The sequence below is a fragment of the Salvia miltiorrhiza genome, chromosome 7 (genome assembly GCF_028751815.1).
Source record: "Salvia miltiorrhiza cultivar Shanhuang (shh) chromosome 7, IMPLAD_Smil_shh, whole genome shotgun sequence".
Taxonomy (NCBI): domain Eukaryota; kingdom Viridiplantae; phylum Streptophyta; class Magnoliopsida; order Lamiales; family Lamiaceae; genus Salvia; species Salvia miltiorrhiza.
In genome coordinates this window covers 32,817,995-32,830,706 of record NC_080393.1, presented here as the reverse complement: position 1 = coordinate 32,830,706, position 12,712 = coordinate 32,817,995, and the positions used below count along the sequence as shown (strand labels likewise).

The 12,712-nt window shown below is 34.3% G+C and overlaps 1 protein-coding gene and 1 non-coding gene across 6 annotated transcripts; one reads left to right on the top strand and one right to left on the bottom strand.

The window, feature by feature from the left end:
- Positions 1–1,634: 1,634 nt before the first annotated feature.
- On the bottom strand, positions 1,635–1,741 carry LOC130996312 (small nucleolar RNA R71). The gene has a single exon (XR_009092497.1). It is a non-coding gene; the product is annotated as a small nucleolar RNA R71 (small nucleolar RNA).
- A 7,263-nt stretch (positions 1,742–9,004) lies between these two features.
- Positions 9,005–11,381, top strand: LOC130996059 (nudix hydrolase 17, mitochondrial). 5 transcript variants are annotated; one of them, XM_057921563.1, is made up of 5 exons: positions 9,005–9,374; positions 9,493–9,601; positions 10,019–10,102; positions 10,485–10,613; positions 11,055–11,381. In XM_057921563.1, the coding sequence occupies exons 1-5, from the start codon at positions 9,298–9,300 to the stop codon at positions 11,166–11,168; spliced, it is 513 nt and encodes a 170-aa protein (XP_057777546.1). In that variant the 5' UTR covers positions 9,005–9,297; the 3' UTR covers positions 11,169–11,381. The 5 variants fall into 5 exon arrangements, with proteins under 5 accessions (XP_057777546.1, XP_057777548.1, XP_057777550.1 ...); XM_057921565.1 differs by having other exon boundaries at positions 9,141–9,341; positions 10,016–10,102; XM_057921564.1 differs by having other exon boundaries at positions 9,143–9,374; positions 10,016–10,102.
- Positions 11,382–12,712: the final 1,331 nt, after the last annotated feature.

Genomic DNA, 12,712 nt, shown 5'->3' with positions numbered 1-12,712 from the left:
AGTAAGAATAAATAAAGTATTATTAGTGGTGGGGTAGTTGTCCAAAAATAGAAAGAAAGAAAGAGGAACTTATTTGGGGGACGTCCCAAAATGGAAAAAGATGAACTTATTTTAGGGACGGAGGGAGTATCATTTTTAAAAAGTCATATTTAAAATCTTGAACCCCATTTTATTGCTTCCATACATTAGCTTTATTTTTCCTGCAAGATTTCAGGTGTCATTCAACTTTCATTCCCGATTTTATATAATTCAATTTTTCCGATTATGTTCTTTTCAATTATGTTTATGATTTCTTTTGCTATGTCTGGCTAGTTCATTTATCTGAACCTATGGTTTGTACATAGTTGATTAAATATGTGTGCTTGGTTTATTGATATCAATTTGCCCTCCAGCTTGTGATTCATGATTACTGGTGCTTGTTTTCTTGTGAATTATCTGGCCAATAGTTTACATGTCTAGCTGTTCAGTTTGAGTCTTGAATGCGATAATTGTTCAGCCGATTCAGGAATGCATGATATAGTGTTAGCCTTAAGTCTTGAATGCGAAAGGAGATTAATTAATCTACGTTCATAGGTGTTTGTTAGAGAAGCTTATGAATAGTTTTGTGATCTTTCATCAGGGCTGGATTAAATTGGTAATTGAATCAATAGGTTGAATACATGTATTTGATTAACAACAGTACATCCCTAGGGTGGGTCGGTGTCTTTTATATTTGAGTTATCTAGTTGATTTTTATTGCTTTTGTTTGCAAGTTAGTTTTAATTAAAACTTCTTCATTCTTATTTGAGTTTGCCTGAATATTACCATAGTTTGCATTAGGATTATTTAGAGTAGTTCGTTGTGATAGTCCCTGTGGATACAATACTCTACTTGTTGTTTCGTGCTACAATTACACTGTTTAGTTGCAGTTATTGTTGCTATAAAAATAGTGATCAACTTTTTGGTGCCGTTGCTAGGGACTATTTAGAATTTACTTTAATATTTCCGACTAAACTTAGGCAGTATTTCAGGCGTTTTAAGTTTTAGTCTTATTTTAAGCTTTTATTTTCGTTTCTGGTTTTTGTTTGTTGTCTCAGGAGTGTATGATCACGAGATCCAAAGGAAATGAACAACTTGTACTTTTGAATTTGAAAATCGAAAAGCAGCTTAGAAGAGACAACCGCGAGAAGAAAAAGCAAACTATGGCAAAGCAACATAATAACTTTGATCCTGCAGCTCTTATGCAAGCAGTGGCAGACCTTCAGAGGCAGCTGAATGAAGAGAGAGAGGAGAGCAGGCGCAATCGGGCTCCTCCACCGGAGCCACCACTGAATCACATGTATCAACCTCGGGTTGATCAATTTCAAGGAGGCGGATGGGGACCGACTGTGCAGGCCAACACGGTGCAAGCTGAACAATTTAGTGGAGCTGCTACTGAAAATCCGCATGCTTACATCACTCAGTTTCTAGATATCTGCGATACTATTAAGCAGAATGGAGTGCCGCCAGATGCAATCAGAATGAAGATGTTCGGATTTTCTCTCAGGGACAGAGCGAAGGAGTAGTTCAAGAGTTTGGACAGATGTGCTATTACTGGATGGGAGGATTTGTGTAAAGCTTTCTTGGCGAAATATTTTCCTCCTTCTAAAGCTCAGAAAATCATTGCAGAGATTTCTCACTTTTCCCAACTGGGAGATGAGACCATTCATGATGCCTGGAAAAGATTTCGTGAGCTGCTCAGGAACTGTCCACAACATGATTTCACGAAGGATCAGCAGATCATTCACTTTTATAATGGTCTGACTGGTCTAACGAAAAGTATGATGGATGCTACTGCCGGTGGATGTCTTCTCCATAGGAAAACAAATGAAGCTTATCGTGTGATAGAAGAGATGGCTTCTAACAGTTATCAATGGCCGAATGACAGAAATTATACGAGAAGAATTGCAGTTGTGCAGGAGGAGAGAGATGATTTTAAGGAGAAGTATGCAGCTCTCCAAAAGCAGTATGAGTTGCAAAGAAAAGCACTGCTTGCTCAAATTCTTCAACAGCCGAGTTTATCTGATGTGCCTCAGTTTGAGGATGCTAATTATATACAAAGGCAATATCAATTCAATGTGCCAAGCTATCAGGGGCATCAGGGAGGAAATCCGCAGTATCATCCCAACAATAGGAATCATCCAAATTTTTCCTATTCAAATCCCAACAATGTTTTGCAGCCTCCACCTGGGTTTTCTGTGTTTAGTGGAAGAGTTATCAATGAGCCGAAGAAGGGCTCACTTGAGGAGATGATGCAGCAGGTTTTGACGGAGGTGTCTAGTATAAAGATGACTGTGGGTATTAAAATATCCAACATAGAGACACGGATGGAGAATTTTGAGAATTTGGGTAATACTGTTTCAGCAATGTCTAAGCAGTTGAAGATGTTGGAGACACAAGTTGGTCAGATGGCCAACCAAGCAGTTGTGCAGCATAAACTAGGCCAGTTCCCGAGCAACACGACTGTCAATCCAAAGGGCCAATGCAATGCGATTTTCGATGACGCTCTGTCTCCAGAAGAGGGGAAGGCGATTGAATTTTTCCTGGCAAGCTGTGAGGAGACGAGCAAGGAGTATGAATCTCCGATTAAGGAACCATACAAAGCTCCTGTTCCACTTAGGGAATACATCCCTAAGGCTCCGTTCCCCTGTAGGCTAATGAAGAGGGATGTGTTCGAAGAGGGATGTGTTCGAAGAGCAATGTGTAATGAAGCCGCGTAAAAAGGTGGACACCAAGGGAGCCAAGCTCAAGGTTTTAAATGGCAAGAAGGAGAAGGCAGTTGTCCACCCCAAGAAGACGGGTGATGAGGAAGAGAAAATCCCGCCGGCAGGAGATGGTTGTACTGAGCTGCCAATGAAGCTACTACCGAAGAAAGAAGATCCGGGTAGCTTCACCATTGAGTGTGAGATTGGAGGAGAGCTCTTTCCCGAGGCTCTTTGTGATTTAGGGGCTAGTGTCAATGTGATGCCCATCTCTGTTTTCAAGCGGTTGGGAATTGGAGATCTCAAGCCGACATCAATGGAGATTCAACTGACGGACAGGTCCAGAGTGAAGCCGAGAGAAAAGCTTGAGGACATTTTTGTGAAGGTCGACAAGCTCGTCTTCCCTATGGATTTCTTGGTCCTTGACATTCCTGAAGATGCGAATCCACCATTGATACATGGTCGGTCATTCTTAGCTACGGGGCGAGCTATGATAGATGTGCCGAATGGAAGCGTCGTTTTTCACGCAGCTGATGCGCATGGGTCCTCTACCTCTATTCGTGTTGGGCGGTCTGCTACGCCCGTTGCGTTTGATGTTCATTGAGGCTATGAGGTATCGTCGAGCTCTAGACGTTAAATTAAGGACTTGTTGGGAGGTAAACCAACCGTTTTCTTTATTTTATTTTCCTTTTGTTTAGTTTCTTTTTGTTTCTTTGTTTTCTTTGTTTTCTCGTTTTGGGGTTTTAGTGCAGTTGAGCTTGGAAGATGCAGGAACGTGCGCCTTGTTCATACCACCACCATGGAGCATGTGTTTATGTGAGTAGTGACACACATATCATCATCCCTCCAAACTTATTTTCGAACTTATGTTCTGTAATAAGTTTGGGGGAGGGAAGTGAGAGTAGATATGTGTATCACTTTTTTTATTTTGTTGGCTTTATTGTTTTATCTTGCTTGGTTGGTGGTGTGTGATTGTTTTTTTTTTTTTTTTTTGATATGATTATTGCTTCATTAGATTTCTGGTGAGATGCCAATTGATGAAGCATGAAATCAACGCCTAATCTAAAAAGCAATAATCGAGACAGGATTTACGTGGTTCGGTCATTAAGACCTACGTCCACGGGAGATCTTCGAGTTCTTCCACTATACTTCGAGATAATTACATTTTACAAGTGTTGCTTATAAATAAATCATCCTCTCCTAATGCTAATGCTAAACCTTCTATTTATAGATGTGAGGGTGAGCTCTAAAGGCCTTAGGCCCATGAACTCTAATAATTGGATTTAGGCCCTTTAATGTCTTAATACACTTTAGTCTTGATTTGACCCATTTGCGCTGTCCTTCGTTGCCCGTGTTGAGTAGCTCCCTTGAGCTGCGCGGGCGAGTCTGTGCTGCCAAGTAACTTGGGTAGTCTGCGCTGCCAAGTCCCTTTATTATCTAAGGTGTTCAATTAAACCTGCACTGGTTGGCTTCGTTCAATAAGAATAATAATAACAATAATATTAATCAAGTAAGATGTTCTTGTATTGCTAAGCACAGCGCTGATAAGTATTTTAGTCCTCATCACCAATGATGATTTCTGTGAAAAAAAATTGGAATTTGATTTTCTTTGATGATTTGAGCATAACTGAAACTAATTTGTATAATTCTGGAGTGATTTTGACCTTGACTTTTGGACGTTGAATAAATCTGTGAGATTTTGAGCTATAACTTTTATCATATACAGTTTGTTCTTTGTTTTGAGTGTTGTCATGCACGTAGTGAACTTCTAGAACTTGCCATGGTTTCTGTGTTGAGGTTGCTGTTGTGCCCATGATTAGGAAATGATTTTAGGCCATCTTTTGTTAGCCATATTTTTTTCCAAACACTGTCCTTAATGAAAAAATTTATCATTTGTTATCCACATTGAGCCTAATTAGCTTTTATTCTTCAGCCGGATGATAGGGGGTGATGTAGTATATGGGGATCTCTGTGTGGTGAAAAAAGAAGGGATGATATTGTGTTACTATTTACTCTTATAAGCTTTAGAAAAGTTGTGAAAAGAAAAGTGAAAAAATAAATTGTGAAAGAAAAAAAAAGGAAAAAAAAAAGAGAAGAAAAAGAAAGAGAAAAAAGTGTGAAATCGAGTGTTTATTGAAAAATTTGTTAGAGAATCAACTTTGTTGGAAATAAATGGAGAGCATAAAAGAGTACTAGTTTTATTTTGTGATGATTAAATCCCTTGAGTTATGTTGTTTATGATGATATAGTTGGGTGGAAGATGGAATTTATTCCATGCTTGATTAGTGAAGTTATAAGGTGTTAGTGTTCTTGATATATTTTTGAGTCACTTAGCCTATATTTTCTCTACCTTAACCAATGTCCCTACATTATAACCTAATAAAAAGACCTATTTGATCTTAGTCCTGGCACACTTTTAGCGATGGAGATTATAGACGATTGACAAGCTTATGGTAAGTGATCTACATTGTATTGAATTTCGATGGAGAGTATACACGTCTTGTTCCATCAAATTAAGAGTTGAGTGATACACATACTTGCGAGATTCAATTGTTTTGGAATGTTGAGGTTGTGTTTATTGGTGAATTTTGTGCTTGATTATTGAGGATTTGAGAATTCTATCATTCTTTATCTTTCGGAGGCATCGATGAACTAGAGTTCTTATCCATTTGTGTTATTGATTTTGTTCTTCTCATTATTTGAGAACGAACAATGGCTTAAGTTTGGGGGAGTTGATAACACTCACGTTTTCATGGTTTTTAATGTTCATATGATGTTAATTTTATAGGAAATTGAGTGTTTGATGATTATTTTATGCTTAAATTGTTTTATCTTGTGAAATATGATACTTGCTCGTATTTTGATGATTTTTAAAGACATATGGAGTTCGAATTTGGATTATTGGTCTTAATGAAAGTTTTAGATCGTTTCGATACGAGTTCATAGGCGCAAACGGTTCGCAAATTCGAGTTCGGACGAGGAAGATATGGCCAAAACAAGAAAGTCGCGCGCAGCAGTGAATAGTACCCGACGGGAATTTCCGAATTTTCGATTTTATCAGTATTTTGGAGTTCTACACTGTATTTATCTCATGTGGTCATTTTCCTGACCTAATAGACACATCTCTTTAGCTCTCTTTACTTCTTTTCTTCTTCTTTTTATTTTTAGACTTAGAATTTTATTGCTTCCATACATTAGCTTTATTTTTCCTACAAGATTTCAGCTGTCATTCAACTTTCATTCCGGGTTTTATATAATTCAGTTTTTCCAATTATGTTCTTTTCAATTATGTTTATGATTTCTTTTGCTATGTCTGGCTAGTTCATTTATCTGAACCTAGGGTTTGTACATAGTTGATTAAACATGTGTGCTTGATTTATTGATATCAATTTGCCCTCCAGCTTGTGATTCATGATTCCTGGTGCTTGTTTTCTTGTGAATTATCTGGCCAATAGTTTACATGTCTAGCTGTTCAGTTTGAGTCTTGAATGCGATAATTGTTCAGTCGATTCAAGAATGCATGATATAGTGTTAACCTTAAGTCTTGAATGCGATAGGTGAAGCTATAGGAAGCTATTCTTTGTGTGCTATTTGGAGTTAATTTATTCTTTAGAGTCTTGAATGCGAGAAGGGATTAATTAATCTACATTCATAGGTGTTCGTTAGTGAAGCTTATAAATAGTTTTGTGATCTTTCATCAGGGCTGGATTAAATTGGTAATTGAATCAATAGGTTGAATACATGTATTTGATTAACAACAGTACATCCCTAGGGTCAGAGTCTTTTATATTTGAGTTATCTAGTTGATTTTTATTGCTTTTGTTTGCAAGTTAGTTTTAATTAAAACTTCTTCATTCTTATTTGAGTTTGCCTGAATATTACTAGAGTTTGCATTAGGATTATTTAGAGTAGTTCGTTGTGATAGTCCCTATGAATACGATACTCTGCTTGCTGTTTCGTGTTACAATTACACTGATTAGTTGCAATTATTGTTGCTATAAAAAAATAGTGATCACCTAATTTCGAGCTCGATAATTTTATCAAGCTGGGCTTGAGCCTTACTGCACTCGGCTCGTTGAGCTCGCGAACATGTTCGGATTCGATTTTCGCGAACATGTTTGCGAGCATGTTCACGAAATTTCAATAGAATCTTCAATTGAGTTAGTGCACAAACCTTAAACGAGTTGAGTTTGAGCTCGAGTAACATATTAATTAAAAAAAATCCTAATTTTTTAACGAGTTCGAGCTCGAACATCATGTATACGAACATCTAACGAGTCGAGCTTGAACAAAACTCGAGCTCGATAATTGGGTGACGAGTCAAGCTCGATCAACATAATTAACTGAAGTTCGAATCGAGTTCGAACATTCAAATATTTAAACGATTCAAGCTCGAGCTTGTTAGTATTCAGCTCGACTGGACTCATTTACACCCACACTAAAGTGCAGTTACTAGTTTTAAGTCTATAAAATATCTCAAAAAAATGTCTCAATTAAGGCACACATCAATTCATTCATATGCACCATGATTTTGTACAAAAGATCATCAGAATACATATAGAGAATAGAGTGATAAATTTTAATTTTTCGATCAACGGAATATGATGACAAACTTTTTCTTGAATGAGTTGTACGTATGTGAGATTTACATTTTACAAAATTCTGCGTTTTGTTTAATTTTTTTCAGAACCTCAAAATTTATTCTGAATAAAATAGACGTCCAACTATAAATTAGATCAATAATAGTACTAGTATTCAATAAACAAACATATTTTGTTTCACACTGCTTCAAACAAGAACATGACAAATATATAGTGAGTGGACAATATATGGTATCAACCGTTATTGGCATGCAGAAATGTTATGTTATTTTAAGAAGAGCACACTATTATAAGTGTGACGTGTATGATGGAATTCAATGTAAACTAATTTCACTAGTCTTTAACATGTCGAATTTCGATGAGATATGTTTTAAAGTTATAATTTATTAATAAAAATTATGAAAGTAATTTTATATTTGGATATGATTTTGTTAAACCATCTATACCTAATACCCGTCTAATATCTGTGTATATCCGTCTAAAATCTATGTATATGTATCCATCTCAAATATAATTAAAAATTAATTTTTTACTCATTTTAACATCTATACCCGTCTATGTATATGTATCCATCTCAAATATAATTAAAAATTAATTTTTTACTCATTTTAACATCTATACCCGTCTATGTATATGTATCCATCTCAAATATAATTAAAAATCAATTTATTACTCATACTAATCTCAAACACCGTTTGAATTTACGAATACAATTGTTGCAATAACTGAATATCTGTCGTAATAGCAACCCGAACATTTTTCAATAAACATTAATCATAAATAGAATAAATGACAAAAGATTATAAAGAAAAGAAAAGTTCGCTTAGGCTAGTCTATTAATGTTTAGATTCGTTTTAAACATGATTATAGTACTATTATGTCACAAACTCATATAGTAATACTCGCTAAATATCGAAACTCATTTAAATTTATAAAATAAATAAATAACTAATTTAATATAAATTATTACAATAACTAGTTATCTACCTCAAGAAATTTGATTTTTGTAATGTAAGAATTAAAGGGCATTTACTTCGCATGATTGATAAAATACATGATTGAGTATTTTTATTTATTTATAATCTTCAATAATGAGGTTAGAGCTTAACCATCCAATCCCGTCAAATTCTAATTTATTTATAATCTTCAATTTGTAAAGTTTTCTAAAATATATCAATTAGTTAATCGAGTAATGAGGTTAGAGCTTAACCGATATAAAAAATGATTTACAGTGTGTTTACATCTCAAACATATATAGTAATACCCGTTAATTACCCAAATTCTTTTATAATATTATATCTAAATAACTAACTACATAAGTTGTTATAATAATTGGTTGTCAATGTCAAAATAATTCAAACATTTTAGAATAAACATTAATAATATATACTCATTAATTAATTAATATTTTTTTATCTTAAATTTATAATAGCCACTAGTTTGAACTATCATTTTAAAATAAATTATTCTAAGTAAAACTGTAACACTTCATTTAATTAATATATATTACTATAAGAAGGGCACAATCTGCATCTCATTTATGTGCCACAGAGATGAAGTAAAACTGCAACACTTGATTCATTAAAATATAGTAGTACTATATACTTTCATGTGGCATCAACGACAGAAACAGTAATACATATTTATATTAATTGGGAAAAATGAAAACAGGGTTGTTGGGAGAAACATCAAAGAAACTGAGCAGGGGTTGGACTTAGATCAACCTTTGAAGTCTGAAACAAGTCGTGACGCGTCTGTATATACACACGACACACCCCGCAGCGCCCACCTTTTTTTGCTTCTCTCTTATCTTCATTTCAAACTTTTACATCTTTTTCTCTCTCTCTCTCTATATATATAGCCTTCACTGGGGAGGGGAGCCCTCCAATAAAATCCTTTTCTTCATTTATTTGCGCTTGTCGTTTCTTCTATCTCATATAAATACACTAATTAAGTGGAATCCATATTAATCATACATGATGTTATGTATGGCTGCTCGCACTGGGAGGAATTTGCAGAGGTACAACAATCAACATCATCGACTCGTCGTTGGGTATCCTCCATCTACACATTATATTTTTCTTACTTTTTAACTTCAAATTTGATACTATTTTTTCATGTTTCGAAATTAAAATTTATTGGGACGTAGTTTGATAGTGAATGTTGTGCAGATGCATTCCGTATCGATACAAGTGTGAGAAGATGAATGGTAGTTCAGAAGATGAGTTGGAAGTTCTTGTAATCAGTTCTAAGAAGACTGAAGCAATGATGTTTCCAAAGGTGAGAGATACATGTCACCTTTTCATTTTTAAACAAATTTATGTATATATTTATTCTACAACAAACTACATAAATACATAAACATATGTAATTATAGATATTATCTGAAGAAGTTTTGATGAGACTCGACTGACTCGTCCCTCAGTCTGCTCTACTTTACTTGTGCTAGCTTTTAAGTTTTAAGGATTGTTGGGTTTTTTTTTTCTTCTTTTTTGAATAAAAGCTATTTATATTATATATATATTGATATTAATTAATTAGTATTCAACTTCATATTTGAAAGGAAGCATGCACAAAACTTCATTTAAGAAATTAATTTGTCAATGTACGTAACTAATAGAATTAAGTTAAGAATAGTTCTTTTTTTCCTTCTTGGCATATATTTAATGTAATTAAGAAATTGAAACAAAAAAGCAGGGAGGTTGGGAGAGTGACGAGTCCGTTGAAGAAGCTGCTTGTCGCGAGTCACTGGAAGAAGCCGGAGTTGTCGGAAAAGTGGAGGTACATACGAGATGAGATCCAGTGTCCCACAATTTTATGTATACCATTATATCTCATGCTTATATCTATTATTTTAAAAATATTTTTTTATAAAAATAAAATTTATTATAATACTATGAATTATATTTAATATTTATTTCAAAAAATAAATTTTTAAAAATTATATACCGTGATTTTGAATTAAATGATAAAAAATAATTATATACCTTAGATTGATGGAATAAACCCTAGTTAATAATCACAAAATTAAATTAAAGCATACAAAGTTGAAATTGAAGAAAAAAAATATAAGAAAACACATAAAATTGAAAGTGTGACACAAAGTACGTAGTTGATTGAATATTAATAATTGGAATATTTGAGTTAGTATAATTTGTTGTAGTGTGAATTGGGAAGGTGGGTATTCAAGAGCAAGAGCCGTGAACTGTACCACCAAGGTTTCATGTTTCCGTTGCTTGTCACACAACAGCTCGATCTCTGGCCTGAACATACTGCACGCACCAGGGAATGGGTAATTTTCATTACATTTTTCTTTTTTCAATAAATCATATTCTATTTATTTATTTCTTCTTTTATTCTCGATGGAGACTATTTATGAGACATTGAAATTTTATAGGGATAATTGCGTGAAAATACACAAACTTTGCCAAAAATCCATATTTGACGCGAAGTTAGGATTTTACGTTTTAATACACCAACTTTCGTTGTTGTCCAAATTTGACACGACTTAATTCTTAAAAAGTCAAAAAACAACCCCTTTTGTAAATAATTATACAAAGACCCACTTTTGTCAAAAAAGATTGGCTACTTATTAATTTGGAAACGCCTTGAAAGTCAAGTCAAAATATTTTAAAATAAGTTCAAAAATGAAAAATAATTAGATGACAATACATTTTTTTCCCTAAAAGAATGAATAAATAAAAAGTGTTGATTGATTTTAATTCGTGTGCAGATGAGTGTCAGTGAAGCAAGAAAGGCTTGCCAGCAATGGTGGATGAGAGAAGCATTAGACATATTGGTGAATAGACTCAAATCACCAAGCCTTGAACAGAAAAACCAAGATTAGAGAGACCGTTTAATTTAGAAATAAAGTAAATTATATTCAACATTTTAATGGTTTTTTTTTTAATTTTTTTTTTTAATGTTTCTTAATCCTTTGTACATAATTTAGCCTGCAATCCCAGTAGTCCATGCTGCATATCCCCAAAATTAGGGATAAGCAAGGGGCTCAAATTCATGTACTTTCTTTCATAGATTTGTAATTAGTTGACATTTGCTATGTTTTGCTTTCCGAACTTAATTTTCCCTCAACATTAATTAATTTGATAAATATATCCATTAATGCTTACAGCAATATCACGTTTGAAGAAGTGATATGGATATACATTTTCATGTCCAAATGTGCGGTGATGCAAAAAAAATAATTTAAATAAAAAAAGAAAAATGTTTGACAAATTAAGTTTGTTTTTCCATTAATACATGAAGGTTGGAAAGGATAAAACTGTTGGTCTATTTCTTGGACGCGAGCTCAAAGGGATCGGCGACGTGGCTGTGACATTGCCTATTCAGTACAAACTTCTCATCTCATGCATGGGGGTGGGATGGACGGATCAGATCGTTCCATATAATTATGGTTTACCACTGTCCCTTCAAGAAACGGATCGATATGGTCTCATTTCTTCAGAGAGTGATTGATGGAAATCGAGTAGAGGAAGTTGTGTTTGTGATGGTAACGTCAAGTACTTGAGGATGGTTTAGTCCCTTGAAGGAGCCGTTTACTTTGCATGATTGATAAAATGAGGATTGAATATTCTTATCTTCAAGAGTAGGATTATTCTAATTCCATCCTTTTGATGGGATAAGAATCAAGCAAAACTAGTTTAAATGATAAAAATAATCAAGGGCATTGGGATATCCCAAAGTTTTAATCCAATAAAGTAAATAAGGGTTTAGCCTTATTATTTTTATCTATCAAGGTTAATTCTTCAAAGTAAACGCCCTGTGAGGGTACGGGCATCAACAGTAGTTCGGAGGAGTCAAAATGGAGCAAATTGCAAAGGTAGGGCATGAGTGTTGAACTAAGATTAATGATGATGATGATGATAAATCTTGTGCTGGCCCAGAAAAGATAGATGGGGTGTTGAATTAGGCATGATGAAATTGAATGATGAATAATGGTGGGGAGTACCATCTTTTGTCATGTGTTTTCTGGTCTCAATATGACTGATTGATGTGTCCACTGTTGGGATTCATAAAACTACTGGAACAAATAAATATCCACTGCCGCTTCTTGCTTGCGTTGACTGCCTCTTTACTACTCAGATCTATTGAACTCTATGATCATTACAAGTGATTTATGGACTCAGCTCACTACGCCAAATTCGTTCATACATAACGCCTCATAGATAACGGATATTTAAAAAAACCGTTATCTATGTGCGCCCTTTTTGCATAGATAACGGATATTTTAAAAATCCGTTATGAAAAAACTGTTACCTCTGATCATTTATAACGTTTTTGAGTCTACCGTTATCTATGAGTGTTACGTATGTTATTTTTAATAACGTATTTTTAATACCGTTATGCTTTGTGTTATGTATAAACACACTT

Bases quoted from the DNA above. Each gene is read 5' to 3' on its own strand.
- LOC130996059 (XM_057921564.1), top strand. From the start codon at position 9,298: ATGATGTTATGTATGGCTGCTCGCACTGGGAGGAATTTGCAGAGGTAC. The intron at 9,602-10,015 runs GTGAGAGATACA...GAAACAAAAAAG, and splicing joins AAGCAATGATGTTTCCAAAG to CAGGGAGGTTGGGAGAGTGA. The intron at 10,103-10,484 runs GTACATACGAGA...AATTTGTTGTAG, and splicing joins GAGTTGTCGGAAAAGTGGAG to TGTGAATTGGGAAGGTGGGT.